Source organism: Bos mutus, chromosome 20, assembly GCF_027580195.1.
Source record: "Bos mutus isolate GX-2022 chromosome 20, NWIPB_WYAK_1.1, whole genome shotgun sequence".
Lineage (NCBI taxonomy): Eukaryota > Metazoa > Chordata > Mammalia > Artiodactyla > Bovidae > Bos > Bos mutus.
The window spans coordinates 3,587,612-3,613,336 of NC_091636.1; the positions used below are offsets into that span (position 1 = coordinate 3,587,612).

The following is a 25,725-nucleotide window of genomic DNA, read 5'->3' on the forward strand; positions in this document are numbered from 1 at the left end:
AAAATGTCCACAAATAACAAATGCTAGACAGGGTGTGGAGGAAAGGGAGCGGTCCTGCACTGCTGGTGGGAATGAAAGTCAGTACAGCCACTATGGAGATCAGTACGGAAGCTCCTCAGAAAACTAAGCGCTACCGTATGATCCGTCAATCCCACTCTTGGGGAGACAACACTATAATTCGAAAAGATACATGCACCCCTATGTTCATAGCACCATTCCAGTAGTGAAGACGTGGAAGCAGCCTACGTGTCCACTGACAGAGAACGGATAAAGAGATGTGCACACATGTCCAGTGGAATACTACTCAGCCATGAAAACGGATAAAGAGATGTGCACACGTGTCCAGTGGAATACTACTCAGCCATGAAAACGGATAAAGAGATGTGCACACGTGTCCAGTGGAATACTACTCAGCCATGAAAACGGATAAAGAGATGTGCACACGTGTCCAGTGGAATACTACTCAGCCATGAAAACGGATAAAGAGATGTGCACACGTGTCCAGTGGAATACTACTCAGCCATGAAAACGGATAAAGAGATGTGCACACGTGTCCAGTGGAATACTACTCAGCCATGAAAACGGATAAAGAGATGTGCACACGTGTCCAGTGGAATACTACTCAGCCATGAAAACGGATAAAGAGATGTGCACACGTGTCCAGTGGAATACTACTCAGCCGTGAAAACACAAAGGGATGCCTGCAGCATGGATAGACTAGAGATGCCACGGTGAGCGGAGTGACAAACACCAGATGATGCCACTGACCTGTGGAATCCAAAGTAATGGCACAAGTGAACCTGTCTACAAAACAGAAACGAACTCACAGAACAGGCTAGCTGCCAAGAGCAGGGTGGGGGATGGAGAGGGACCGACTGGGGTGTGGGGGTGGCAGATGCTAACTCTCACATTTAGAGCGTATAAACAACAAGGTCCTGCTGTACGGCACACGGACCTATATCCAATCTCCTGGGAGAAGCCATAATGGGAAAGCCTATTGAAAAAAGACTGTATATGTGTGTATATGTGTGTGAGTCACTTTGCTGTACAGCAGAAATTAACACAACATTGTAAATCAATTATAACAAAAAAAAAGTAAAAAGTATTCTGAGAGAATGCATGGGAAAGACAAAGTGAAAATGGAAAGGAGGGCAGGACAAAAGAAAGGAAAAAGGGGGTAAAAGTGAGACATATACGTCAGGCGTCAGGGTCAGGGAGGGAGCTTCCATGATTTCTGGCCCCTGGATCTGAGGCAGGACGTTGCCGAGAACCTCTTGAGCCTCCCTTTGGCCAACTGGCTCCTCTCAGACGTGCAGGGTAGCCTCCCAGCCCCCCAGTGGCAGCCTGGGAACCGCGGGCTCGGAGCCTCACCTTCTCGTGCTTGCGCAGCAGCTCATGCCGCTGGAGGAAGTACTGGTCTTTGAGCTGCTGCTTCACCAGCTGGTGCCTCTCCTGCAGGTGATGCTCCTCCATCTCCCACAGCGCCGCCTCCCGGTCTGCAGCGGACACAGCACCCAGTGAGGTGCAGATGGCCAGAGCCCCCAGGCCCTCCCCTCCACTCCCGAGCCCGGTCTCCACACCGCAGCTGGCGATGGCGCCGCCTCCTCAGACTATGCTGGCTGAGCCACCAGCTAGGAATTTTCTCAGCACCTCAGGGATGAGAGCCCCCCGCAGCATGGTACAGCGGGAGGTGTTTGGAGTGTCAGGACGTCAGGAGCCAGAGAAACCAGAGACCTAGGCTAGAACCCAGCCAAAAAGTCTGCTCCAGGCCCCATCTTCCACCCCTGCCAAATGGCACACCATGGAGGGAGAAATACCCTTGGAAGACACTATTACATTCTATCCGCACTGCGCCTGCACTTCCCTAAGGGGCAGATGGGAAGCGCTCATGTGGAAACCTATGGAGAAGGTATGACACTCTTGTCACTATATCCTACTTTGAAAAATGGGTGGGACCCTCCGCATCCCATCTGTGCGTTTTGGAACGATACCTGGCATTTTATCACTGGAAGTCCATTAATGCTACAGGGCAGGGAGGTGGGGTCATGGAGAACCTCACGCCCTGCTAGACGTAGCTGGTCCTGCTCAGCCCACTGTGAAAGTTCCGTTTATTTTGCTTCCCTCCCATCCCATGAAAGCCAGCATCTACCCACAGGACATAGAAACAGCGATTTGGCTTCCAAACCAATCAGAACCACAGTCCCACAAGTAGGATGGTTCTTACAGACCATCACGTGATAAGCAAAGGAAACAAGGGAAACGAACTTTTCCCAAACACCCGTGGCTCTGTTCAGGATGTCGGAATACCAAGGACTCCGTTTTGCTTGGTCCACATTAAGTACTGGGCTCACACCGTTTAACTGCCCTGGCCATCGGAGTCCCGGCTGCAGTCCCCGGTATAATAATGAGCCAGAAACAGTACTTGGGTGTCAGTCCTGTTTACATCTTTACGACAGACAGGGACCATTAGGTCCACAGCCCACAGGCACCAAAGTCCAGTTTTCACTCAGCCAGCTGCTGTAAATGGAGTTCAGACCAGAGTTCTAGCCATTTGCAGCCTGCTTGCTTTCCATACCCCATAAAATTATACCCAACATCTGCTGCTGCTGCTGCTGCTGCTAAGTCGCTTCAGTCGTGTCCGACTCTATGCGACTCCATAGACGGCAGCGCACCAGGCTCCCCGTCCCTGGGATTCTCCAGGCAAGAACACTGGAGTGCGTTGCCATTTCCTTCTCCAATGCGTGAAAGTGAAAAGTGAAAGTGAAGTCGCTCAGTAGTGTCTGACTTTTAGCGACCCCATGGACTGCAGCCCACCAGGCGCCTCCGCCCATGGGACTTTCCAGGCAAGAGGAGTGGAGTGGGGTGCTATTGCCTTCTCTGGCCATAAATAAGACAGCCTGGGGGCTATATAAAGACCCCAAGCCCTGCGTCCTCCAGAGCGCCCTACCCAGAGCCTCCCCAGCGGAGCTCCCCACGCTGAAGGCCATCGCCCAGACACGTGAGCTTGGCGGCCCGTCTTCCAGGCGCCCCTCTGCCCGCCCCCGCCCCCGCACTGTTGTCTCTGGACAGTCCCGAGGAGGGGCCTGCCAGCACCAAACCTGCCCAAACCCCACCCCGCCGGGGATTGAAGGGCGTGGCTTCCAGAGAAGATCTGCATCCAAGGCCCACTCGGCGGCTCGCGAGCAGTGCAACTCTGGCCAAAGCACAGCCGCCCTCCAAGCCTCGGCTTCCTCATCTCTAAAAACGGGCGTGATCAAGGTACAAGAAGAAGGCACACGGCTTGGCAGAGGAGGCGTTCAACATGTGATATGGCTGCTCTGAAGGGCTCTGGATTCTGTCCGCACCTCACCACCCCCCTGACTGGCTCACTGATTCTTTAATACAGTTTCCACCCATTCTACGTCGCTTCTTTTTCTCCTTCCTTCCTTGACGTGTGCCAGCATGTTAAATCGTGTTATTGATAATGGTCTCTCTGCCTCAGTCTTGACTTCAGTGGGGGTTTTCCTCCTGTTTCGCCAGGAGGCTGATGTCTGGTCTTAGGGTGGAGAAGTCTCAGCGTCCGTCCCGCCCAGGGCTGGGCCGTCCACTCAGGCCCGACGTGCACCCCTGCTCTCAGGCACCCACCTCGAAGGAGCTCCTGCTTCCTCGTGAGGCACTCGCGCTCCTTGTCGCAGATCTCCCGCCTGTTGTCGGCCGTGATCCTCTTCATGGCCAGCTCCAGGTCTTCCTTCTGCTTGGCCACGAAGTCCCGGTCCTGTTAAGGTTGAGTATTTACAATTTTAGGGGTGAAAATTCCCTGGCGGTCCAGTGGCTAGGACTCCACTCTTCTCTCTGCCCAGGGCCAGGGTTCAATCCTGCTCAGGGAACTGAAATCCCACAAGACACATGGCACGGCCAAAAAAAAATGTTTCAATAAAAAAATTTATAAAATTTTAAGTGTGTTTTTGGTTTTGTTGTTATTTTCTTAGAGATACATATTGAGGTACTTACAGATGAAATGATATGAGGTCTGGGATTCAATTCAAAATAATACAGTAGAGTGGGGAAGTGAGCAGATAGGGGTTGATAATTGCTGAGGTCAGGTGATCTGTATATGGGGTGGTTGTTCAGCCACACAGTCATATCCAACTCTTTACGGTTATATTATTATACCTATTTGTGCCAATGTTTTTAATTTTCCTTAATAGTAAAAGCTAAAATTTAAATTTAAAATTTTAGCTACTATATATGACGTAGATAACCAACAAGGACCCACTGTCTAGCACAGAGAACGATACTCAATATTTTGTAATAACCTGCAAGGGAAAAGAATCTGAAAAAGAATATATATATACACACACACATATATATCTGAATCACTATGCTGTATACCTAAAACCAATACAACATTGTATACTTCAATAAAAAATACTAAATTAAAAAATTTTAAACTTTAGGAAACACGTTAAGAAACTAAAATTTGCACTAATCTTATCACTCATTGCTAGCAGCTGGTTTTGGTACATTTATACAAATGTATCTACACCTGTTGTTTCAAAAATTACTTTTAAAGACTTGAAGAGATATTTATACACCCATATTCATGGCCCTATTGTTCACAACAGCCAAGGGATTGAAACAACTCAAGTGTCCATAAACAAATACAGATAAACACAGTGTGGTGTACACATACAGTGAGATCTTATTCAGGCTTTAAACGGCAGGAAATCCTTATACACACTACAATGTGGATGAACCTTGAGGACGTGTAAGTGAAGTAAACCAGACACAAAAGGATAAGTAATGTATAATTCCATTTGTATGAGGTCAAATTTGTAGAGACAGAAAGTAGAATGGTGGTCGTCAGGGACTGGAGGGAGGGTGTCGTGGGGAGTTCTTGTTTAATGGGTACAGAGCTTCTGTTGTGAAAGATAAAGAGTTCTGGAGATGGATCATGGTGATGGTAATGCATAATGATGTTAATGTACTTAGAATCATTTAAACATGGGTAAGATATCAAATTTTATGTCAATTTTACCACAATTTGTAAAAATTATTAAAAAGACCTTTCCATGTCATAATGTAACCTTCTATCAAAAATATATTTTAATGGCTGAATATATTTCATGGTATAACTACACCCTAACTTATCAAACCAATACATAACAGGTTGCTTAGAGATTTTCTTCTAGATACTGCTGCTCTTCACATTCTGGTAGCTAAATGTCCTTGAGCCTCTGTGATAACTCATCTGTAAGATGAGCCCTCGAAGCAGAAAATCTAGGCCAAAGGATGGATTTGGGGGGCTCTTAATACATTTTTGAGGCTCTTGATGCAATTGCCAGGTTTCCAAGGGCCAATCTGCTCTTGCTCTCAGGGGAGGAGGGCCTGTCTCCCTGCCACTCCCCAGCACCGCATTCTTCCTCTAGTCACAGCATCGAGGACAAGTTGGAGGAAAGCAGGAGAGTCTGGAGTCAGATTCAGTTTGAGGCCTGGGACCCCACTGTTAACTGTGCACCGTCAACTCTCCAAGCCCTAGTTTCTTCCTCTGTGAAGGGAAAAACAAGCAGCACCTATCCTGGTAAGCTGTGAACACTGAACTAGATAATATATTAACACAAATACATTTGTAATGGCAGACTCTAATGTTCTTTGCATTTGGGGACAGAGGAAGTGGGAGAAGACGGGAGCATGAAGTGGGAAGAAGGCTGGTGAGGCTGGAGCAGAGGGGACTGAGTTCGGCTGGGAGAAGCGGACAGGAACCACACCTCCAGGGCCTTGAAAGCATGTGAACAAGGCTGAACTGGTCAGACGGGTAAAGTGAAGGTTTATCTGTATGAGGGCTTAAAGGCCGGGGCTTTAGGGGGAGGGTGTCATGATCAGATCTGATCAGATTTGGAATTCGTGTTGATCACAACAACTCGTGTGTGAGAAAGAGCTGCAAGAGCTTCAGGGAAACCAGCTGGGAGGTTACTGAAGTAGTCCAGGCAAAAGACAACAGGCTCAGGGGTCACAGAGATGCTGACAACTTGATGGATCCAGAGAGAGTTTGGAGATTAAAAAAAAAAATCCAAACTCTGAGAAGCAGTGACGAACTAAGGGAAAAGAGGCACCAGGAATGACAAGGCCTGTGGTCTCACAGCACAGTGGAGGACAGTGACCCCTCGGAACTAAGGGAAAAGAGGCACCAGGAATGACAAGGCCTGTGGTCTCACAGCACAGTGGAGAACAGTGACCCCTCGGAATGCGGGAACAGGCCAAGGTCTGGGGGACCTGGGCCTGATGTCTTTGAGACTCCAAGCAGGCAGATGGATATACTGGGTTGGTCAAGGAGATGTGATGTACAAACAACCATAAAACAAGGCAGGAGGTGCTAAAGGCTTCAGGAGAGATGGAAATAAATGTCTGTGGTGTCTCGCAGAGATGGGAGAGCTCACTTCCAGCTGGAGTGAGGGCTATCAAGGAAGGCTGCGTGGGAGAGGTGATGAAGGATAACCAGGATGATCTGGTTTAGATGTTCAGAATAAGGGATAGGGGGGTCTCCCTAGTGGCTCAGTGGTTAAGAATCTGCCTGCCAAAGCTGGAGACTCAGGTTCAATCCCTGGATCGGAAAGATCCCCTGAGAAGGAAATGGCAACCCACTCCAGCATTCTGGGAAATCCCATGAACCGAGGAGCCTGGCGGGCTACAGTCTATGGGGTTGCAAAAGAGTTGGACATGACTGAACACAAGCAAGAATAAGAGATAGGTGAATATTCAAGGGGCAGGGCACGGACACAGAGAAGTACTTGGGGCACCATTCAGGGTCTCAAACCTGGGACTCCCCAACCCCTCCAACCCCCCAACTCAGGGACAAGGACTCACAAGAAGCTGCTTTTTCTGAGTGTGCTCCTCCATCTTCTGCTTCATGCTCTCCTTCCGCTGCTGCCTGGGGAGCTTCTCCACCTCATTCTTCACCTGCACCAGCAACAGCAGAGAATTGCAGGGTCAGGGTACCTCCTCACACTTCATATCAAACAACCCTTCAATCCCAGAACTCCTGGGCCAGGGAGACTGAAGACAAGGCTCAGCTTTCTAGGCACTAGCCCCCACCCTACTCTCCACCCCAGTGACAGAGGGCACCCCCTGGCCACCATTCTGCTGCTGGCTCCAGTTTCCAAGACTCCACCAGAGCAGAAAGTGCTATTTTTGCTGTTTGGTATCCATGCCCCTTCTTTTGACAACAGTACCTCAGTTTCATTAAGGGCAGTGTTTCTCAACCTCCTTTTAAACTGTTGTCCCCTCAGAAGCCCTTCTCAACATTTTTTCATAGTTACCAACCTCCATGAAATGTTAATCCCACAAATAACACTGTCAATCTGTTAAACTATATATTATCTAAGATGTTTTTAATTCCTTGGAGGTGATATCACCCTGGCTGAGAACGCATGTCTTAAGTAGCTCCCATTCCGTGTCTGAGATTCAGGTATAACTGATGTCTCAACCCCAACTGACCCCAGGCTGAGCATAAGATCGAGGCTGTCTGTCAGCATGTTCCATGCCTTGGCATCAGAGACTGGTTCAGAGATGAGCAAGTGGTCCTTGCTGGGCTAGTGAGGGCTTCAAGATGTTTGCTAAACTACTGGGGAAAACCACTCTCTGCCCTTCGGGGTTGCTGATCTGGGAGGATGTAGGTCATGGTGGGCCACGCTGGAGGGATCCGGCCAAGACAGAATCAACTCAGGGAAGCAATGTTAAAAGATGAGGAAGGTGACATTTCTGGCTTCCTGGTCAGAGGCTAACAGTATTTTCAAGCCAACCAGAAGTGGGTTTCTGTCTTTGATAACACAAGAAAGAGAAGCGATTCATGACACTTCTCTGTAAGGAACCTAGATTTCCTCAGACAGTTTTCTGTGAATAACTTATATCTTTACAGGCACCTGATATCTCAAAACATACACTCACTGACAGGTTCCTTAGGAGCAGCAAGTGAGGGTAAAAATACTGTGATTAAAAAAAGAGCATTCCGGGAGAGTTCTGCTTCTGACATAATGAGGTAAGTCAATACAACCTCTCTTTCCTGCTGAATACAGTGAAAAACTCTGGATAAAATACAAAAAGCAACTACCTGAGGACTCTGAAAAGTAAACAAAAGAAGGCGACTATGAAAGGGAGTCAAGACTTAGAGAAGGGCTGGTACTGGGGGTGAGTTTCCCTTTTTCCTTTTGCTCTCCTAGCTTTGCCCCAATCCTGGACAGTGACGCTGTGAAAAAGTAGGTAAAACCCTAACAAACCTCATGTTTCTGGCCAGAGAACCAGGCAACAGTCAGTAAAATTAACAAACCTTTAGCCAGATTGACAAAGGAGGAGGAGGACGAGGAGAGGGAAAAGGAGGCAGGAGAGAAAGAGGCTACGACAACACAAACCACCACATGAGGAGCGAAAGAGCAACCACCACAGACCCCACAGCCACGGAAAGGGCGCCAAGGGAGCACCAGCAGCAGCCCAGCCCATTCAGCGAAACAGACAAATCCCTGGAAGGAAAGCACCCAAGCACATTCAAGAAGAAATGAAGAAAACTAGAGCAACATTAAAATAAAACCACAGACCGATATACTTTCAATGAATACAGACTCAAAAATCCTCACCAAAATAACAGCAAATTCAATCTAGTAATATATCGAAAGGAAAATACATAATGACCAAATGGGCTTTATCCCAGGAATGTAAAGCTCATTCAATATGTGAGAATCAGTCAATATAATTCACAATATCAGTACACTAAAGAAGAAAAACTATATGATCATATCAATATAGGAAAACCGTTTGCTAAAATTCAACATCCACTCATGACAAAATCTATTAGTGAACTAGAAATAGAAGGGATCGTCCTTAATCTGAAAGACAGCATCTACAAAAACCCTAATGCTAACATCATACTTTACTAATGTTTCCCCCTGAAGACTGGGAACAAGGCAAAGTCGTCCACTGCACTGCTCCTGTTTAACATCCACTACAGGTCCCTGCCAGCACGATAAAGCAAGAAAAATAAACAAAAAATGTATAGATTAGAAAGAAAGAAAGAAATATGATAAACAATAAGGTCCCACTGCACAGCACAGGGAACTACATTCAATATCCTGTGATAAACCGTGATAGAAAAGAATATGGACTTCCCCGGTGGCTCGGCTGGTGAAGAATCCACCTGCAATGCGGGAGACCTGGGTTTGAGCCCTGGGTTGGGAAGATCCCCTGGAGAAGGGAAAGGCTACCCACTCCAGTATTCTGGCCTGGAGAATTCCATGGACTGTATAGTCCATGGGGTTGCAAAGAATATGAAAGAGAATATATATTTATGTATAACTGAGTCACTTTTCTGTACAGCAGAAATTAACACAACATGCTAAATCAACTATACTTCAATAAAAAATTTTAAAATAAAATAAAAAGGAAGAAATAAAACTGTTTGCAAAATTGTTGTCTATGTAGAAAAATCCCAAGTCGATTTTTTTTCAAAAGTCCTAGAACTGATGAGTTTAAGCGTGATCAATATACGGGGCTCAATATACCAATATTTTCCTATACTCTAGCTTTGACATTAGAAATTGACATTAAAAAATAGTATCTTGTACAATAGCACAAATGAACTAAATATAATTCTTACAAAATATATGCTGAATTTGTATGCTGAAAACTATAAAACACTAAGGAAGGATGTTAAAGAAGACCTAAATGAATGGATATATTATGTTCATAGAAAGGAAGGTTCAATATTGTTCTGATTCCATTCTCCCTAAATTGATCCATGAATTCAACTCAATCTCAGTCAAGAATTCCAGCAGATATTTTTACAGAAATCAATAAGCTTATTCTAAGATATATATAGATGGGCAAAGGAACTAGAATAACCAAACTAATTTTGGAAAAAAGGAATAAAGTTGGAGGACTCACACCACCTGATTTACTGTAAAAATATATTTATCAAGACATTGTAGAATTGGTGAAAGGTAGACAAACAGATCAATGGAACTGCATATAGTCCAGTTATAGACACACACAAATATATGGTCAATTGATTTTGCATAAAGATGCAAAGGCAGATCAATGGAGAAAGGACAGTCCTTTCAGCAAATGGTGCTAGAAAAGTGGACATCCATCGGCAAAAACCACACTAATAATGGTGAACCTCACCCACATGTTACACATCTAACATAGAACTTAAAACTGTAAAACATCTGAAAGAAAGCATGACCTTGAGCTATGCAAAGATATCTCAGATATGCCACTAAACACACAATCCGTGAAAGAAACAGTGGTAAAGTAGACTTCATCAGAGTAAGTGCTTCTGCTTCATGTAAGACACTGTTAGAAGAACCAAAAGACAAGCCACAGATGGGCAGCAAACATTTGCAAAATATATAACTGACAAAGGACTGTATCCAGGATGTAAAAAGAACTGTCAGAATTCAGTAATAAAAAAATAAAGAAATCACCCAGCTAATAAATGAGCAAAAGATTTAAACAGCTACCTTGTCAAAAAAGATATACAGACAGCAAATAAACACATGAAAAGATATTCAACATTAGTCATTAATGAAATGCAAATAAAAATCACAATGCAATTTCACTTCCTATCAGAATGGCAAAAATAGAAAACATCAAACTGATGATACCAAGCGCTGGTGATGATGTGGAGCAACTGGAACTCACGCATTGTTGTGGAGATGTAGAATAATACAGACTGTTTTGGAAAAGGTTGGCAGCCTCTCTTAAAGCTAAACATACACTTAACATATGACCCCAAAACCTACCAGCTATCCTTTATCGTCTCTTCTTTCAGTTCTCGGGTGTTTTCTTTCATGGCTTTAGGTTTGTAATCCAAATCCTGCCCCTGTATTCTTTAGCCTTCTTTAGTCTTAGATTAGGGTTTCTCAACCTTGGCACTATTGACTTTTGGAGCCAAATAATTCTTTGTTGTGGGGGTTTCCTATGCACTATAGAATGTTAATAGCATCTCTGACCCCTACCTACTACATGCTATAACCAGTCCTTCTCCCCAGTCATGACAACCAAAAATGTTTCTAGATATTGCCAAATATCTACATGGGGATGGACAAAAAGAGTCCCTGCTTGAGAACTACTGTCTTAGACATCCTCATAAGATATCTCAAAAATTGCATTTGTGCCACTTCACCCTCCATATCCAAGGGCTCCCCTAGATATACGGTACATAATGATAATTTAGCACCTGTCTAGAGTTTGTCAAAATGCCACTGCCAGCCCCACTCAAGGCATCATACAGTTGAAAAGACCCACTAGCTTAGAAGGGTGCTTTTCAAGCTTGATGAAGTAGTTTTCCAGGACAGATGAGAAGCAGCAGTTTAGAAAGGGTCTGGAGGTTTCTGCTAAAGGCACTGAACACTGTGAGAAGTGTTATGCCACTCAATGGAGGGAGAGAGGAAAAGGCCATCCAGAGTCGAGCCGCATGGGGCTTGGCAAAGGGGCATTTGGACCTCCTTGTAAGAAGCCGCTGAGGGCAGGGATGTACCAGCACCACTCTGACTGAGGGCTATAAAGACAGGCTCCCTATTCAATGTCAGAAATCCTGCTTTCTCATCCAACTGCCCATCTTTGGAACAGTCCCTGGACTTGTTTCCCATTCTCTCATCAGAAAAACTTATCTGGCTTTTAACTAAAATTTCCAGGGTCCTTCCAGGAGTATAATTCTGTGGCATTATAGAGATCCAGACTATTTAAGAAGTAGTTAAATCATGTTTAATGAGTTTTGCCTAGGAAGGCAAGGAAACAGGGTTCTGGAAAGATTCCCTTTAAGACTGAATCTGTTTTCACATTTAGGGGATCTAAGAAGTAAGCTACAATCGTCAACTGAGTTTCTCACAGATATTAAATGTACCGTGTGTATGGGCAATGAGAAGCATACCATCAATTCCATCCTCACAAAATATATTTATTATATTTCTATGTGCAGACATACACAGTACTGGGTTTAATTATGTGAAACAAAAACAAAGAATAAATTTTTCCCCATTCAACTAGCTTACTAATAATGATTTTTCCTATATGCATACCTTCTAAGTGCAGGAAGGTCATTAGCATGATAAATATTTCATAATAATTGCTGTAACCTTGAGAGTCCCTTGGACTGCAAGGAGATCCAACCAGTCCATCCTAAAGGAGACCAGTCCTGGGTGTTCATTGGAAGGACTGATGCTGAAGCTGAAACTCCAATACTTTGGCCACCTCATGCAAAGAGTTGACTCATTGGAAAAGACTCTGTTGCTGGGAGGGATCGGGGGCAGGAGGAGAAGGGGACGACAGAGGATGAGACGGCTGGATGGAATCACTGACTCGATGGACGTGAGTCTGAGTGAACTCCGGGAGTTGGTGATGGACAGGGAGGCCTGGCATGCTGCGATTCATGGGGTCGCAAAGAGTCGGACACGACTGAGCGACTGAACTGAACTGAACCATGAAAGAGGCCCCAGGAGGCATCTCAAGTTTTACCCTCTGTTATTTTTGTATGTTTTCTATGCCTGAGATCAAATCATGACCAGCCTTCTCACATTCAATGTGTGGTAGGGAAATGGACAGGGTGAACCCTGCCTTGCTCTGAACTGGTTAAAGAAAACTCCACACTGGGACTTCTCTGGTGGTCCAGTGATAAAGAATCCACGTGCCAGTGCAGAGTTGATGCCCAGTCTGGGAAGATCCCACATGCCGCGGGGCAACGAAGCTCGTGTGCCACAACTGTGGAGCTGGTCGTCTAGAGCCGTGAGCCACAGCCACTGAGCCCACACGGTGCAACCACGGAAGCCCGCGCACCTGGACCCTGTGCTCTGCAACCGAGAACCCGCCACGAAGAGAAGCCCGTGCACCCAACGAGAGAGGAGCCCCACTCGCTGCAACTACAGAAAGCCCATGCGCAGCAGCAAAGACCCAGACGGCCAAAAAGAAAAGAAAGATATAAACTTGTTTAAAGAGTCCACACAGATCTGAGTATGGTGCCCCTCGCCAGCACCCACGTGTGGATTTCTCTGGTGCAGCGCTGGGCTGGCTAATGCACCCGCCGATATTTAAGTCTGCTCACCTGGGCATCCTACCCATTCCCACTTTCGTCCCTCACCCCTGCTGGTGCATCCTAACACCAATCCAAGGGCCATGGGCAGGCGGTCTCTACCCAAGCCGGCCATTCCTACTGGGCTTCACCTGCACAGAGGTGACCTTAGCAGTCAAAGAAGGCCTCTGACTATGAAGTAGGCCGTGGCAGGATACGGAACCTTCGGACACTTTGGGGGGTGTTCCGTGAAGCAGAGCCCTTCACTGGTCCCACCAGCAGGAATCCTTAGATATAACAAGGATAATGGTAAGCATGACCCGAGGGGCCACCGTGCAGTAAGTGCTTACGAGGTGCCAGGTGCCTGGCGGGCACTCTGTCATTTAGTCTGCATCTAGAACAGCCTCCCGGGCGATCCTGTCATTACCTGCTTTCACATGTAATGACAGAGGCTTGGTGAGTTTAAGCAGCTTGCCTGAGTTCAGAGTCAGCATTCAAACTTGGGTCTCTGACCCCAGGCTCCACATAAGCACTCCTCATAACGCCATTCTAACAGGACTTGCTTTTCTCTTTACAAGCTGAAGAAACCATCACTCTCCTTTACGCCCTCAGATAGACATGTAGCATGTTCTCAAACTTCTTAGAACCATGTAACTCTTCCCATGTTGACAGCCTCTTACAACAAGGGCAAGTCCGAGGACAGGGGCTGTACATGATTTGCTCATCACTGCCCAAGAGTAGAAGCTTTAAAGATATATATGGATGAACAAAACCTCAGCAATTAGCTCTGGAAACCAGAAGCAAACGCCAGCCTACGCTTTGCCTGGCTCCACCATGAAGCCAATTGAAGCCAGCAGCTCTGTTCCTGCAGGCCAGGTCCTGTCCACAAGAGCGCTTCATGGAAGGACAGGGATAGGATCACAGTCTTACTAAACAACAGAGGCCAAAGGCACAAAGATGTCAAGCTTTTTCTTTCTGTGAAAACTTTTTGAAGAAGAACACCCAGGAAATAAGAAAATTAAAAAAACTGAACCTGAGCAGAAGTGCAAGTATCAGACCCCACACACGGCCTCAGAATTTACTGACATAGTGCAGGGAGCTCAGCTCGGTGCGCCTAGAGGGGTGGATGGGGCGATGGCGGTGGGAGGGAGGGGGTAAATGCACATGTACAGCTGAGCCACCTCCATGTACAGAAGAAACTAAAACAGCATTGGAAAGCAACTCTACCTTGATTTAGAAAAGAAAAAGGAATTCACTGACAGGCTGAGACCGCACCCCACCCCCTCCACCAAAATCCTGGCAGCAACAAGAATTTTCAACTTTGTTAAACATCAGTGCCAGCAAAGGGAAGGAACTGTGGCAACCTCCCACTCCTTCCCATCCCAGGCCCTGCCTCCGCAGCCAGCTCTTTTTCCCACTCTTAAATCCCCACGACTCCTTCCCCACCCACATACACAAAGGGTGTGCATACAGGGCAGAGTGAGGAGCCAGGAGGAAACTGGAATTTACCTACTTCTCACCGAATGCTCACAGCATCTGTGAGAAATGCACGGTTAATAGCAATGAATCAAATGCAAACTCCCGCTTAGGAGTCACGTCTGTGCATGATTTGGCCCCCACCTGATTTTATCCCACAGTCATCTCCCCAGCACTTCCAAGTCTCCTACCACCCTGACCATTTTTCAGCTCTTCGCACACCCCAAGCTCTTTGCCATACCTCAGGGCCTTTGCATATACTATTCTACCCTCCTGGAAGCATCCTCTTAACCAGAGGATGCTGGTTAACCAGCCTATTTGCTCTCACAGCAAGTATTACTATGTAACGGGCAACGGTTTTATTTAATATTGTACTTTGTTTCTCTAGCTTCCCTGGAAATTAACAAACTCCTTGAGGGACCCTATCTATTTTGTTCATCACAGTGTCCCTGGTACCCCATTCAGTGCCACACAGGTAGGTACTCAACACAACCGTCCCTGAATAACTCTCACAGTGACAGAAGATAGCCAGAACTCAGGCCAAAACTTGGGAATATCATTGGTTTGGTTCCAGACACCCACAATAAGGTGAAGATTGCAATGAAGCAAGTCCCGTGAATTTACACTACATTGTAGTCTGTTAAGTGTGTGAAAGTGAAGTTGCTCAGTCATGTCCGACTGTTTGCAACCCCATGGACTGTAGCCTACCAGGGATTTCCAGGCAAGAGTACTGGAGTGGGTTGCCATTTCCTTCTCCAGGAGATCTTCCCAACCCAGGGATTGAACCCAGGTCTCCCGCATTGTAGGCGGATGCTTTACTGTCTGAGCCACCAGGGAAGTCTTTAAGTGTGTTATTATATGCATGTCTTAAAAAACTGTATATAAGGGAAACATGTTTTATTGCTAAAAAATGCTAGTCATCATCTCAGCCTTCAGCAAATTGTAGTCCTCCTGCAAAAATAACCATCACCAATCACCATGGCAAATATAAAGTCTGAAATAGTCAAGCATTACCAAAATGTGACAGAGACAGGAAGTGAGCAAATGCTGTTGGAAAAAATGGTACAGAAAGACTTGCTCATGGGAGGGTTGCTACAAACCTTCAACTTGTAAAAAGAAAGCACAACATCTGCTAAAGTGCAATAAAACACGGTCTGCCTGTAGCTTGTCCAAAGCCTAGCAGTTAGCTTTGAGCCACAGTGCCAAAGACTTAGAAACAAGCCTGCCTCCCAAGCCTGTGCTCCCAGCACTGGAGCTGCGATGTGTTTAGTACCAGCCCCTCCCCTCCCAACCCCACATATCTCAGCCCACAAGCCCATCTCTCAGCAGGAGGTTCAGGACCAGGGTAAGTCAAGGCCTTTGGAAGGAAAGCTATGACAAACCCAGACGGTGTTAAAAAGCAGAGACATCACTTTGCCAACAAAGGCCCATATAGTTAAAGCTGTGGTTTTTCTAGTAGTCATGCATGGATGTGAGAATTAGACCATAAAGGAGGCTGAGCACTGAAGAACTGATGCTTTCATACTGCAGCGCTGGAGAAGACTCTTGAGAGTCCTTGGACAGCAAGGAAACCAAACCAGTCCATCCTAAAGGAAATCAGTCTCGAATGTTCACTGGAAGGACGGATGCTGAAGCTGAAGCTCCAATACTTTGGCCAACTGATGTAAAGAACCGACTCACTGGAAAAGACCCTGATGCTGGGGAAAGATTGAAGGCAGGAGAAGGGGACAATAAAGGATGAGATGGTTGGATGGCATCACCTACTCAATGGACGTGAATCTGAACAAACTCCGCGAGATCATGGAGGACAGAGAAGACTGGTGTGCTACAGTCCGTGGAGTTGCAAGAGTCGGACATGACTTAGTGACTAAACAACTCAAAAAGTGGAGGCACTCACCTCAGACACAAAGGAGCATATATACAATTTTAGAAACTCAAAATTCATGCCAAAGAAACCATGAACAAAATAGCAAAAACAGACAGGATCAAGTCCTATACTTGCAGGGCTCAGCCTCATTGCCTCACACTAATCCTGGCTCTATCAGATCCTGCCTTTATTTTAAATAGCTGATAATCTGTTCATCGTGAATTTTTTTTATTTTTGACCCACCATGTGGCTTGTGGGATCTTAGTTCTCCAACCAGGGATTGAACCTGGGCCCTCAGCAGTAAAAGTGCAGAATCTCACCGCTGGACTCCCAGGGAGTAACCTGTGATTAATATTTTACACTAATTTCTATTTTAAAACATTGCATCAGAATATTATTTATCTTGATTTAGGAGTTTTACTGTACCTCCTTAAGTTTTGTGCCCTAGGCAAGTTGTCTCATCACAGCCAGTGGCCCCGATTCCCACAGGCAGCCACTGGATTCAGCACATGTCATGTCCGACACAGTAAAGTCTGGGCCCTGGGCTCTGCAGGCCCCGAAAAGCACCATGGGCCGCCCCTAGAAGCTGCTCCTCCCATTCCCACCTGGAGATCGGGAGCAGCCTGGATTGGTATGCCCTGCCCTAGGTTCTACCCTCCTCGCTCCCATCCTTTCTTCTGAGGGCTCAGGAAAGAAAGTCTGGCCCAGCCTCCAAGTGTCTGGCTCCATGGGGGAGGCGTGGGCTGCTCCCTAGGACTCAGATGCCCTGCCCTGGGGCAGGCCTCCCTTCCCTTGTCTCAGGACCGTTACCTCTTTGCCACTTCCCTTTCCAGCTGGGGAAAGAGGGAGAAGAGGCACGTGTGTCCAAGCAAGGGAGCTACTCTTCTAGGAGAAGGGGGAGTCAGGCATGGAGGATGTGTGTGCACCCACCCAGGACTCAGCTCTCCTCCTGGTGACAGCATCTCAGGTTTCCCTAAGCCGCCATCCCTTCCCTCCTCTCTGCTTTCTTCCAGCTCAGGCTGCTAAGCTGGGGGGATATAGAGGAAGTTGCCTGAGGCCACAAGACAAGGGCCTGCCTGGAGCCAAGTCCACGCAGAGGAAGGCAGAGCCCAAAAGACGGAGAAGGGGCTCCTGATGGCACGGCTAGGGGATGCAGATCCAGACATCCCTGGACATGCACTTTTCAGGTACATAAGCTCCTCCAAATTCCCTCTATGGCTGAGGCAAGGCTGAGCTGGAGTTTTGGTCATTTGCAACTGAGAGGGCCCTCATCCTCCCAGGACGCCCTGCTTCCGCCCAGCACGTGTTCACCTCCTTCTTCATCAGCTTGAGCTGCTCCTGGAACTTGGCATAGTCCCGCTCCTGCTCCAGGCGAATCCGCTTGGCCTCCTCCCGGCGGCGCACCGCGTGGTCTTGCTCCATCTTCTCTACTTGTTGCTTTTGCTGACGCTCCAGGTTCTCCAGCTCTATGTCAAAGAACTTCTTCTTGGCCTAGAAAGAGCAGAAAGGGAAAGTTAGAAAAGTCACCTGGGAGGGAGGTGGGGAAAGCCCAGAGGCTGTGCTCACACCTGGGCTTGAATCCCAGCTCTACTACCTCGCTGTGTGACCTGAGACAAGTCACCTAACCTCTCTGTTTCCTCAGGTGCAAAAGAAAGACCAGCGTTGTTGTGTGGGGCTCAATAAAGGCTATGTCCACTCTAGAGGCCCTCCCGTGTGTGAGTACAGCACTGTGACCCGCAGGCGACACTGCGCTTACAAGTCAATGCCTAATGGCATCAGGAAACCAGAGGAACTGGGAAACTGCTGTGAATCATTCTCCATGCCCAATCATCCTCACTCAGCAACTTCTGCTTAAAGAAAATAAGGAGGCAAGAAGCCCTCTGGGGGCCCATCTTTCCTCACACTCACGTTGATTTCTTGTTCAAAACGCTTATGCATTTGCTCCAGCTGCAGCTCATGCTTGCTGCTCAGTTGGGTTTGATTCCGATGTTCTTCTTTCTGGAGCAGCCGAAGCTCTCGGAGTTCCTGGCGCCTGAAGGGTAGAAAGATGTGGACATTCCAGTCAGAAAGTGTCCTCAGTGGTCACATATGTCATAGCTAAGGACGCGGAAGGCAGGGGCATAGTGAGGCATCACATGGTCCAGGACAGAGGCGAGACAAGAACTTACAACTCACACTTTATTTGATATTGATTGACAGGCAAAACATTAATAATCTTGGTATATAAAGAGTGCTTACAAATCAATATGAAAAACAGGAATATCCTAATTTTAAAAAGCGGCACAGAGCATGAACAGACATGAAGCAAAAGACAAAAAGAACATTTTAAATCATCTATATGGGTATGAAATTCAAATGAAAAACAAATACATTTTCATGAAATAGGTAAGAATATAGGGGAAATTGATTTCTTCCTACATTGCTGATATGTATAAATTGACACATTTCTGGAGGGCAATTTGTCAGTAAGGTATGTCTTTTGACATAGGTCTACTTCTGGATACTGATTCTAAAGAGAGATTCATAGATATGTCCATTTCTGGATACTGATTCTAAAGAGAGATTCATAGATACACAGCAAAACTGAATAAGGATATTCACCCACTCCAATATCCTTGCCAGGAAAACCCCATGGACAGAAGAGCCTGGCAGGCTACAGTCCATGGGGTCACAAGAGTCGGACGCAACAGTGACTAAACCACCACCCCCACTGTTCATGACAACGCTATTTATAATAGTACAAAGTTGGAAGCAACTTATGTGTCTGTCAATATAGATGTAATTAAATAAAATGTCTATCTGATATAATTTTATTCAATCATTAAAAATGAATTTCTAGAAGGTATCAAATTACATGGGGGGAAAAAATCCATGAAAAATGCAGCAGTTCTTTATAAACAGATAGGGACTGATCTCTAAGTGAAAAAAGCAAGCTATTAAAGAGTGGGTCTATTATGCTACTGACCACCTGCTTGAAAAACAAAAAGGACCATATATTTGTGTGCACATGGGCCTGTGCAAGTTTACTTTCCTGTTTAAACACTGTTTCTGGAAGGACTGCACTGTGAAATATTAACACAAGGAAGGGAGCCGGCGGCCAGCAGAGAGTGAGTGAGGGAGGCATTGTACTTTCACCCTCTTTTCCGTTTCGAGTCTTGAACCGTGGCATTATATTACCTACTCAAAAGGTAAATACAATAAAAATTTGACCTAAACCACACAGTGTACCTTAACTTTGTAACACATTTATTGTCAACGTGTGTATGAGTGTACACCCAAAAATATACTTGTGGCATGCACGCATGCTCAGTCGTGTCTGACTTTTTGCAATCCCACGGACTAGAGCCCACGAGGCTCCTCTCTCCGTGGGATTTTCCCAGCAAGAAAACTGGAGTGCGTTGCCATTTCCTCCTCCAGGGGATCTTCCTGACCCAGGGATCGAACCTGAGTCTCCTGCGTTTCCTTCACTGGCAGGCAGATTCTTTACTACTGAGTCACCTGGGAAGCCCCCTGGTAGGATAAAGCCCAACTACCGTGTTTCTTTCTGGGCAAGTCCATTAAAAATTGGTATGTATCCTTTATATAATCAGAAAAGAAATTAAAATGATGGCAGAAAGAGCGTGGGCCTCCTGGCAGGGAATGGGGATCCCTTGGCAGCCTGTGCTCTGCTCCGGTCCAGCATCTGTGGGCGCATCATGGTCACCCCCACTGCGGGCCTGCCTCCCAGCTCTGAGCAGGCAGAGCTCCCCAGGAACTGCCCACAGCAGCTGCTGGAGGGGAGGCCTCCTGCTCTCAGAGGTCAGAGAGGCCTTGTCTGAATCTTAGCTCAGCTCGTTTTCCAGCCGGGTGCCCTCAGGCAGTCACTCAGTCTTTGCACGCTCTTTCCCTGCATCTGTAAAATGGGGAGATAATCTCTTCCTCACAGGTTCTTTAAGGTTAAATGAGGTGATACATGTAGCATCAGGTGATACTGTCTGATACATGGCAACCACTCCCCAAGTGGCAACTTCTCGAATGATAACGAGGAAGAAGAGGCAAAGGCCGCCCAATCTCTGGGAAAAGCCAGAGACGCTTTATACAGGTGTGTAAGGAAGCATCTCTGGGAGCCTCTGCATTTCGGGAAGAGAGGAGGCAGGAGGCGATTTCTGAGACATGGAAATCCCGACACAAGAGGAGCTAAGGCTCAGACAGCAACTGAAAAAACAGACAGAGTAAGGTAAGCAGCCAGCTTCTGACATCACCTCCTTGACCCACCAGAGTTCTCACAAGGGAGAGGCAGGCAGAGATAGGTCAAGAACCAGCTCCAGGAACTTTAGGGGAAACCAGAAAGAACTCTGACCCAGCAGCCCCCACCTGCATGAGTGACTATCTGGTGATACTGTTCAAAACCCTACGTGGGACCCAAGCCTCCGGAAACGCTAGGACCCAGGTCCAACCAGGGACGCGGCAGAGTCTGACAGCCCGCAGCCCGGCCGGACTCACAGGGCCTTCAGACACGGCAGGCAAACAAGGGAAGGCTCGTTCTTTGCGAGCACCTCTTCTCCACCTCAGCTAAATCTCACCTTTCAAACCTGGGCAGCACCCGCTCCTCTGCTGAGGAGGCAGGTGGGGGTCCCGCCTCGGGGCCACTTTCAGATGCAGTGTGGTGGAGCTGGAATTTCACCCCCAGGAACCCAAACTGCCCAGAGGGGAGAGGACAGAAAGGAAACCCAGCCCCTGAGTCTGAAGCTCGAGGAGTGACCGTGAGAACAGAAGGCCGTGTCTTCAGCCGAGAGCAACCACGACCACCCCTCCCCTGACCCGAGCCTCCCCAGCACACACGGAGGACGTGTGTGTGTGTGTGTGCACACCCATACGCGTGTACACAGAAACTGCGGCCACCGGACGCAAACAGCTGACTCACTAGAAAAGACTGATGCTGGGAAAGACTGAAGGCAACAGGAGGAGGGGGCGGAAGAGGATGAGATGATTAGATGGTATTACTGACTCAATAGACATGAATTTAAGCCAACTCTGAGAGCCAGTGAAAGACAGGGAAGGCTGGCGTGCTGTAGTCCATGGGGTCGCAAAGACTCGGACACGACTGAGCGACTGAACAACTGAACAAGTAACGTCACCAGTGCAAAGTCTGCCTGTCATCCCCCTGGCTTCGAGAGGGGAGACGTGCCCTGACATCCAAAACTCCTTCTGTCGGGCTTTGGAATGTCTGTGCTTTTTTAAGATAAGAATGTGTTTGATGTTTCAGAAGTGTCCTCCAAGCCAGTCATGAGTTGTTCCAGCAAAGGCCTGGCCTCACGGCAGCTTCGTGGCTCTGAGGCCTCTCTCCCTAGCTGCTAAGCCCCCACCTCCACCCCCGGGGAGCCCCCCAGAAAGCTTCCGGGTCCAGTGGAAACTGGTAGAATTCTCACACAGATAGATCTTCTCACCTGGGTGACCTGAGGCAAGTAAGTTCCCACCAGGAAACACTGTTTCCTCATCAACAGAACGGCCGAAATAGGGTCTCCCGAGACCCTTGAACTGCAAGGAGATCCAACCAGTCCATCCTAAAGGAGACCAGTCCTGGGTGTTTATTGGAAGGACTGATGCTGAGGCTGAAACTCCAATACTTTGGCCACCTCATGCGAAGAGTTGACTCATTGGAAAAAACCCTGATGCTGGGAGGGATTGAGGGCAGGAGGAGAAGGGGATGACAGAGGATGAGATGGCTGGATGGCATCACTCATCACATGAGTTTGGGTGAACTCCAGGAGTTGGTGATGGACAGGGAAGCCTGGCATGCTGCGATTCATGGGGTCACAAAGAGTCAGACACAACTGAGCCACTGAACTGACTGGGGAGGGCTGTCAGGGTGCCTGGACGCCTTAAGAATGCAAAGATGACTCCATGCAAACAACTCTACCTCACACCCTCCTGCCCACACCAACCCCTCCCGTCTTCAGCTTTGCCTCCAGAATGCATGCTGAACCCAACCTGTCCGGCCACGCCTTCCCTCTGTCTGGCCACCGTCCTGGCCAGGGTGTCCCTGCATCCCTGCTTCAGTCCTGCCCCCTCTATAGCCCAGACTTGGATGACAGCAGAGTCGGCTTTTAAAAGGGACATTACAGCTGGTCACTCTCCAGATGCTTCATTCCAGTTGTTTTTTTGTTGTAGAATCGCTAAGTCGTGTCTGACTCTTTGCGACCCCATGGACTGCAGCACACCAGGCTTCCCTGTCCTTAACCGTTTTCCAGAGTTTGCTCAAACTCGTCCATTGAGTCCGTGATGCCATCCAACCATCTCATCCCCTGTCGTCCCCTTCTCCTCCTGCCCTCAATCTTTCCCAGCATCAGGGTCTTTTCCAATGAGTCAGCTCTTCGCATCAGGTAGCCAAAGTATTGGAGCTTCAGCATCAGTCCCTCCACTGGGGATGAAACCTACGTTTCTCCACCCCTGCCCGTGGACTGACATGACCTGGACCCTGTGGGCCCTGGGGATGACTCCGCATCCTCTCCCTCCAACTCCACACTCCAGCTCCGCCCTCTCAGGTCCCTGAACAAGCCTTGGCTTTGGAGTTCCTGCCATGGTCTCCCGGCTCTGCCACTGGCTGGCTCCTCTGAACCCTCTGCTCTGCTCAGGGGATTTCCTGCCAGGCAAGGCCCCCCACCCCTAGCCCAGTGGCCACTCCCCCATCAGCCATTATTCCCTCCACAGCATGAACTACAGTTGGGAATTATCTTGAGTGCTATTTGTGGGCCTATGAGGTGTAAGTTCTACAATAGCCACAGCCTCCATTATCTGGGTCATCAATGTGTCCCCCAACCTGGTGAGGGGGTGTGGATATATCAGTGAATGGATGGCTGGCTAGCTGGAGGGGAGGCTGGAGGAATGCGTAGATAGGGAGCTGAGTGGGTGCGTAGGTGATGGGTGGGTGGGTGACTAGAAGGATGGGTTAGAGGATGGAGGGACGGGTGTGTGGATGGACGGATGAATGAATGAGTGGGTAGAGGGGTGGGCTGATGAGTGGACAAGTAAATGGAGGGGGAGGGAAGTGGATGAAGAGGTGGGTGGGTATATGGAGGAGGGAGGTGAGTTAGGGAATACAGGGTCTCGGACAAAGCCAGCTTCTTTTAGTGTCCCTGATTCCACACTTAATGCTATAGACAGACAGACAGTTCTTTTTTGGCAGCGTAGCAGGTGAGATCTTAGGTCCCTGACCATGGATTGAATCTGTGCCCATACAGTTGGAGCACAGAGCCCGAAACACTGGACTGCCAGGGAAGTCTCAGTTCTTGCACCAGAAAGACCCAAATCTCCCGTCTCATCCCTACCCTGTTACGGCCGTCAGCAGCCCCTCCCAGCCTCACCTGAGGAATCGCATCTCCTCGTCCTTCTTCTCATCCTCGCTGATGATCTTGGAGGTGGTAATGCTCACCTCCACGCCGTCCACAACAAACTTGCGTGTCCTCTTCAGGGTCTTATTGTGCAGCCTTGAGTCCTGGCCAGGGAAGATCATTAGGCAAAGCTCAGCATTACAGCCATGAATCCATGGGTGGCCCAGTCTCAGCCCAGTCCAGGAAGGAGGTGACTGTCCATGGTTCCCCACATGGCTCAAGCTTCTCAACCTGGAGGCCTGAGTCTCTGAGGTTAGGCCTCTTCCTCTCCCTGACCTCACCCTTCGGACACTGCCCAGCCTCTGCCTGCTGACCACCAGCATTCTCTCACACACAGGGCGCAGCAGCCAAGCGAACTGGGTTCCGACTCTCCTTCTACACCTCCTGGCCCTGTGACCCTGGGCAAGCCCCTTGTCCTGCCCAAGCCTCAGCTTCCTCAACCTGTCAGAGGAGACGAGCAGTGCTTGCCCCCCAGGTTGTTCTGAAGATGCAGTGAAGCAGGGGCGGGTGGAATGCAACAGCACCTGGGTCATGACAAGGGCTCAACACTTGATATTTATTTCTGACAGTTGCTATTGCAGACCACAATCGCTTATCTTCAATGCCAAAATCCAAGGAGCCTGGAAAACCAGAGTTCAGAACTATGTTGGCAGCCAAGCCTAACCTGACCTGAACTCCACAGGAGGCCACAGCCCTCTGGAGCCACCCTGAGATTACTCATATCTTTGTCTTTACCTTTTCCTATGCATAATCATGCCCCTCACCTGTGATCGCTTACACAGTGCTGCCAGAACTCCTGGAGGCATTTAAACACCCTTTGAACATACTCTATCCTGACTTAGATGAGCCTGTGGGTCTGCACTGGAGTCCTCACGGCATCTCCTTCTCCAACTCCTCCCCTGGCTCCAGAGGCCCTTCCTGGTGGAGCCCAGCCTGGCCTTTCCAGCATCTCCCTACTGCAGTCCCTGCTGTGCCCCAGGACTCAATTCAGGATGAGTCAGACTAGCAACCAGGAAGAGGCTAGCCGGAGATGGCAAGGGAGAAAGGCCTGGGGTCCCGGTCACAGGGCCTCTGCAAGGGGGTAACAGACTCCCCGTGAAGCCAAGGGCGCTGACGCAGCCAGGCGCTCTTATCAGAGCAGCTGTGTTCCCTGACTCACTGCCAGCCCTCCAGTTAAGGGATCCTCTCAACACCCTCGAGGAGAGGCGAGGTGGACCAGACTTAAAAAAAAAAAAATATTTTTTTTTCTAACCCTTAGTGTCTTTCCAAGAAGAGAAGGGACAGAAACCCTGTCCTAAGGCCCCGATGCTTCTTACACCTAAAAGCTGCTGCCCTTTCTGCTTGTCCTGTTCTATTTGTCTGATATTCTCACTTTAAAAAGTTAGCTTTTAGTTTTGTGCTTGCCTTTAATGTACTAGCTTTAAATGTAATATGATCTAATCTATTCAATTTTTTGGTGTGATTTCTCTCCCCCACTCCACCCCACCCCCAAAAAGAAAAAAGAAACGCGCTTTCTTTCTGTTCCCAAAGGCAACTGCAACAGCTGGCTGCTTCTCCTTTTTCCTTCTTTCATTTGGGCCAAAATTTTTGAGTCTCTGCTGTGTGGTTTTCAAACAAAAAGGCTGCAAAACGTTTCCTAAATTCAGCCTTGGTTGGGGGTGAGGTTCTTGGGGCGGCCAATCTGGTGACCAAAGGTGAGTTCGCGAACATCTCATGATCTGTGGGAGCGGGCCGGGGAAGGGCCAGGCCTCCCTGAGAGAAAGAGGCCACACAGCCAGCAGCCAGGATACCGTGACACGCGGGGTCCAGAGCGCAGAGGCTGGGGTCTGCCCAGCTCCCCACCTGCCACCTGAGGCTCTGTTTGCCGGGCTGTACTCAGCGATACGGCTCCTTTTAGGCATTTTGCAGCAGAGGTCTTGCGTTGAGCTCTGAAGTGCAGTGGCTAGAGTCGCTCATAACGCCGCTCCCCCTCAGAACAG

At 48.1% G+C, this 25,725-nt stretch overlaps 1 protein-coding gene across 1 annotated transcript in view; it reads right to left on the reverse strand.

Annotated features, from left to right (window-relative positions):
• The window catches only part of STK10 (serine/threonine kinase 10), a 125,933-nt gene that overhangs the window by 11,960 nt on the left and 88,248 nt on the right, over positions 1-25,725 (reverse strand). Inside the window, 6 exon segments of the mRNA XM_070357421.1 lie at positions 1,372-1,496; positions 3,625-3,754; positions 6,844-6,936; positions 17,688-17,867; positions 18,285-18,408; positions 23,720-23,850. Coding sequence (XP_070213522.1) covers positions 1,372-1,496; positions 3,625-3,754; positions 6,844-6,936; positions 17,688-17,867; positions 18,285-18,408; positions 23,720-23,850 — 783 coding nt within the window.